The sequence below is a fragment of the Dipteris shenzhenensis genome, chromosome 16 (assembly GCF_047967505.1).
Source record: "Dipteris shenzhenensis isolate YYH24624 ecotype China chromosome 16, Dip_SZ_1.0, whole genome shotgun sequence".
Classification (NCBI taxonomy): domain Eukaryota; kingdom Viridiplantae; phylum Streptophyta; class Polypodiopsida; order Gleicheniales; family Dipteridaceae; genus Dipteris; species Dipteris shenzhenensis.
The window spans coordinates 35,130,183-35,136,267 of NC_141611.1; the positions used below are offsets into that span (position 1 = coordinate 35,130,183).

General features: G+C 43.6%; 1 protein-coding gene across 1 annotated transcript; it reads right to left on the bottom strand.

The window, feature by feature from the left end:
- Positions 1 to 944: 944 nt before the first annotated feature.
- LOC147892883 (ubiquinol oxidase 2, mitochondrial-like) lies at positions 945 to 3,380 on the bottom strand. The gene is made up of 4 exons (XM_087387135.1): positions 2,811 to 3,380; positions 2,581 to 2,709; positions 1,468 to 1,956; positions 945 to 1,247 (listed from the first exon to the last, which is right to left on the bottom strand). Exons 1-4 carry the CDS (start codon positions 3,246 to 3,248, stop codon positions 1,188 to 1,190), a joined length of 1,116 nt encoding a protein of 371 aa, XP_087243261.1. The 5' UTR covers positions 3,249 to 3,380; the 3' UTR covers positions 945 to 1,187.
- Positions 3,381 to 6,085: the final 2,705 nt, after the last annotated feature.

Below are 6,085 nucleotides of genomic sequence, written 5' to 3' on the forward strand. Positions count from 1 at the left end.
TGAAAAAATATGACTTATTCTTGAGTCGTCAAAACTACAAAAGGCAACTGATCCATCTCATCTACAGTCTCAAGAATTGCAATCATGCCAGCTTGTATTGTGCATGCACAATATGTCACACCCCCCTTAGATCATTACTAATTGGCGTCTGACTATTGTGGTTGTTGATCATGGGGAAGAGTGTGGGCATGGGGGCCTCCTAGACAAATGGAAGTGATGCATCTCGAGCAATAGAGCAATAGCATGTGGATGAAGGATTTTATATGTCACTGCATCCTCCACATTACAAGTGCCATCCTTGAGCAACTCCCGTGGTATGGAAGTGGATTCCTGAAGCCTAATCCACCATATCACAACTAGCTTGCAAGTTCAGTACCCAAAACGGGGGAATGATTGGGAACGGCATCTGAAAAGAGAGGTTACCTCTCAACCTTTTTCAATTGTTGTTGAGTGACTTGGAACAACAATTTCTCCACCAAACCAATGGTGGATATTGTAGTCTGTAGCAGAGGATGAGGAGGGGCACAGAGAGAGAGAGAGAGAGAGAGAGAGAAGGGGGGGGGGGGGGGGGGGGAGATGCTGATGATGGTATGCTATGAGGGTTGTGCTATTGCTCTCTATGTTTGTGCTAATGTTGTGTGTGGGGGGGGAGGGGGCGGAGGGAGTTTTGTGTGGAGAGAGAGAGATTTCAAAGGCATCCCTCCATGTCAAAGGGGGTCATCAAGGGTGGAACTCCTTTGTGGGAAATTCCAAGTAATTTGCAAGAACGTCCTCACTCACGCTTTCGTCCAAAAATTCCTTTGGCCGGGGATTGTTGGCGTACTCTAGTATTAAACAATTGCCACAAACATGTCAAAACTCAAGCCATTAACGTAACTTCATACTAGCAACATTTCGACTTCCGATTTACTTTGTAAAAACTATATTACATGGCATTATTACAACATAAACACACGACTTATTCCAAGTCTCATGTATCAAAAGTCGATCCATCCCTTAGCATTATGAAAGCTCTTCTAATACAAAGCTAGGTGAATTAAACAGCATTACATGTGTTCACCCATCCATTCGAATGTGTCCATTGAATTAACCTTACATGGAGATGAAGTTCAGTGAACTAACCTGCAAGTGTCCAATTCGTTTTATAACTCTAATTACATATGTTAAAATATATTTTAAAAGCTTCCCTAGTGATACCCAAGAGGCGCCGGCATTGTCTTGAGATCTTTCCCTTCTTCGTGAACATCCTACACAACACATAACAGATCGATGTCAGTGCAACCAAAGACATTCAGCAACTTATTGACAACAAACGTTATTTGTACATACAACAAACGTTTGATCAATTGAGACTCCAGAAGTTTGATCGATCGTTCATCTGCTAAAACTACGTATTGTAGCTATTAATAATCATGCAGACAATTCCGCAGGCAGTCAAAAGTTCATGCAAAAGATCAGATCACTTGCCGCTGCAAAGTGATTCACGTCTCGATGGTGTGCTTCATCCGCCCTCACCACCTCCACCACGTCCCTAATCGTCGCAGTTTTGGGCAGCCTCCAATAGTCGATGGCTATTGCAGGTGCAGGCACGTTTGGCAAGTGCCCGTTGTCGATCTCTTTCAGATATTCTGTGTAGGAATAGATGGCCTCTTCCTCGAGGTACCCAGTTATCCGATGAGCCAGCCGCGGAGAGATAATGTAGAGGAGGAAGTAGGCGTTGAAGAACACACCCTGCACAGTGAAGACCAGTGCGCGCTCGTACCAGCGAGGCTTTGCTATTTCCATGAAGGTCATGAGATGCATTCGCTCGTTTTCGGCTTCCTCCAGGAGGGCTTTGATCCATCCTCCGCTGTGTTCGAACCTCCTGATCGACCTTAAGTGCAGAAGCATGCCTCCTACCATTCCAGGAACGGCAGCTACCGTTTCCAACATCATTGCTCGGCATCCATATCGTTTCTGCATCAAGATTCGCCACATTTGAGAACCACAATCTAAGACAGGATTTCGCCCAAGATATAAGCATTGATCCAAGAAAACACAAGAGGAAGCTTAAACAACCCAGATATAGGCAGACCGGTAAAAGGGCAAAGCAGTATCCCATACTGTCACAAATTATAGGAAGAAAAGGAGCATGGCAAGGAAAAGAGCTCCCACAAAGATGGGCAGTGCAGACCGGCCAGCCTTGACAGGCGTGGCAACACACCTTACCTTCTCTCTCGCTCCTGCAGACCAGGACGGTGCTCGCGAAATAAAAACATTGCGGTTTGCACCCCTCCTGGTGTGCAGAGCACTAATTCATCCTGACGCTCTTTAAAGATTTCCCTGCAGCTGAATTGAATCATCATCCAAGAACAAGTTTATACCCATGCCTCCCGGAAACGGACAGGTTAAGTCGTGATAATCAAAAATCAAGCCAAGAAATGTGCACACATTCGTCCACCAGTCGGAAGGTAAAGAACGAACAAAAAGCCCCAAGAAGCTAGTCATCAAGAAAAACTTTCTTCCGCACGATCACCAAATTAAAGACGACAGAAACATAAATTTGCATTTCGAAATCAAGGATCGATCAAAATCTCGTACCTGGAACATCAGATCGGTTGGAATCCGAAGTGCCTTCACAGTCCAAAAAGCAAACTTGTCTATGGTGGTGTCAGGAACGTGATGCCTCTTCAGATCAATTTTCGTGTTCGAAGTATACGTCTCCCAGGGCTGTCAAGATTAACGGAGGTTACCCTCAATGCTGGAAATCAAAGATGCCTGCGACACATCAAATGGTGGCTCAAAAAACATACATCAAAGGCCGGAATTACCATGAAAGAACGCCATGGCCACGGTGTGCCATCCTCCCGCAAGACCGTCTTGGGGGTAATCCCCCAGTAATCGGAGATACTCAGCTCGTTAGATTGCTCCGCATCTTTGAGCGCTTCCCTCACCATATCACCGGGAGATGTCGCTGGTTTGCCATCGGCAGAACCGGTCTGAGCTTGGGCCTCCGGGGATTGTTCGGAAGCGGGGACTGCAACGGAGCTATTAAACCGCGCCAGGCCATAGGTTGCGTTGATGCAAGCGGCTGGGGATGAGGTGAGGAAGTGGCTGGTGGAGAATTTGAAGCCGAGAGGAGCGGAGATGAGGGGGGGATATAATAAGTGGGCGAGCTGGGGAGGGGTGGAAGCAGCTGCAGAGAAGCCACGGGTGAGAAGGAAGGCATGGCGGGAAGGCAAGAAGCGACGAGCTAAGGTGAGAGGCATGGAGCTGGTAGATGAAAAGAAGGAAGAGAGACGAAGAACAACGGAAGTACAATCGAAGCAACGGAACTACAATCGGAGCAGAAGAAGAAAGACGACGGAACGATAATCGGAACAGTCGAAATACATGGCGAATGTTTATGTCAATATATATAGATATAGATAGACACAATCTAGAAGAAGTTGACGTTGTTCTCTTCTTTTGTATAACCGACCTTTGCTTAATCCTTTCTTTGAAATTAAGCCTTACTTAAGCCTGCCGTTTCCTTGCGCCCTACTCCATCTCTCCCCACCACACCCCCCCAACCTACACGCCGAGCCGTTTCCATCTTTCTTTTGACTTACTTTTCCACACATCAACATAACGTGGCACAACCACTATGGCCACTTCGAGACTTTTAATGCCCACTTGGGTTAGGGTAAAAACAAGATGAATTGCCATTCATAGGGCCTTCCCTTACGAAAGTGAAGAGGGAGGGAGATGAATCATGCACACCGCGTCAATTTTAGAACTGTCAAAGGATAGAGAAGTGTGAAAATCGTCACATCCAAGCCATAAATTGCAAACAATTTTGTTAGCACTGGCTCTCCTAGAGACAGTGCTTAAGGATTGAGTTGAGGCAAAGTTTTGCGATTATTCGGAGTTTTTTGAGAATTTTTGAAATTCCCAACCTCTACTTTTGGATGGGTGCTAGCTTTTCAGCTTTTTACTCAAGGTAGCCTATCATGAAGCCACTTGTCACAACTTTAGGCGTTGATGTGAGAACATGGTTCGCAAGCTCAAAAGCAATAACTCCGATCTTCCCTGCTCTTCTACACCGTTGCCTTCTATCATCTTCCCTGCTCTCTCTAAGGTACCCTCGATCGTGTCACACGTCAACTAGCGCCTTTGTCTACGTGCTAACTTGTTGTTAGTTTATTGTTAAGTTTTGATGCATGTTGCACTCTCTTACAAATGAAGCTCCCACTTTTGTTTCTTCTTGCTCACTTCAATTGCTTGCTCGTAGCAAATCATTGTTTTCCAAGTCTTGAGTTTGTTTTAAGATTCTGTTGATAAGCAAGCTCTCTTTGTTTTAGAGTTGTGAAATGATCTCGAATCTTGATTAATGCACGAAAGTAAGCGATGGTTGTACATCTCGTCATTTGTGATGCTCTCGGCCACTCCTCAAAAATCGTACGTATAGGCTCCATAACAAATACACAGAGAATATCACCACCCAAAACAAAAGAAGTTAAGTATGCACTTTTTTCATCGACTTGGCATTCTTCTAAGGTGCTTTTCTTATCTCCCTGTCAAAATGAAATACAACTCCTCGGCTGTGATTTTTCCATTGTTGTCTAGATCGAATAAATCGAAAGCAATCGTTAACTCATCAATGTATGATGTGTTCCCATGTCATTGGGTACCGCACCCATGCAGATCATTAAAATTGAAAGTTGGCTTGGAGAGACCACCGTGCTAGTTCTTGGCGTAATAATTAGATTCAATCTATCATTCTAAACACCGCCACAACGTAGTCTCTAACTTGACCACCTGTCATTGTGTAGCGTTTGGCCGCATCTTTGCTCGCAACGCATGCAAATCATAGATTGGCTTGGAGAGACCACCGCGCTAGTTTTTGGCATAATAAAGAGATGCAATCTATCATTTTGAGCGTCGCGCCTCAGTGTAGTCTGTGGCCTGATGACCTGTCATCACCTTGAAAGTTGTCTTGGATAGACCACCACGTTGGTTCTTGGAGTTATATCTCTGTTACCTAATTTTTACGTATTATAGAAGGAGGTCTATGATGACCAACGTGCTGGCAAATAGAAGGAGATCTATGACATCCACTACGCTAGTTCTTGGAGTTATATATTTGTGTACCAAGGAAAATATATTCCGTTGTGCAACCAAGCAAAATACAATTGACAATATGGCCCTTGAGGGGTCCCCTTTAGGGGCAAGGGCCATATCGACATGCAAAAGCGAGTCATGAAAAACAACAAGTCATGAGTTGTCGTTTGCAACAGGCTATTATGATTTTTCACTAGTCTTAAATATTGATCAATTTTACAATCTTTTAGAGACATTAATTATGAGAACTATTTTGATAACTTTTACAAAATAAGCGTAGTTTCAAACTTCTTTTGAAAAATGTACATATTGCTGATTGAAAGATGAAAAAGTTTCTACTCATGACAAATTGAAAAAAACAAGATCAATGATACGATCTAATATTCTTTGAAACTACTAATAATTCATGCATGTCCATGTAAAGTATAATACATTACTTACTTAGAATTACAAAAATGTGCTTTTTCTTCTACAAAAACTTCATCCCAATAAGTTCATCCTTATCATTGAATTAGAGAATATATGTGGTGTTAAGATAAGTAGGTATATGTGCCATTATTTTTTTGATTCGAGGCCATTTCGAGGCCCGTTTTGGTGTGTGCGACCATTGTTCCATAGGTTGGTGAAAAGTTGCCACATAAATTGCATCGTATACCTGTGCGCAGATATATTGGGAGTGACAGAATCATTCTTATTGCCTGTTGATGCAAAATCATCACTAGGAAGTGACTGTGTGGTCAAATACCACTTTCGTCAGTTTCACGCATGTCTCCTTTACCAAAGCAAATGCACATCTCCTTGGTACCCTTCATGTACCTCATGATGCACTTAACTGCCTCCCAATGCCTCTTTTCTAGATTAGCCATATACCGGCTAACAACTCCCACTGCAAATGCAATGTCTGGTCTAGTAGCTATCATAGCATACATAAGACTCCCAACTGCTGATGCATAAGGAACCTTGGCCATCATGGCCCTCTCCTCTTCTGATTTGGGATTATCTG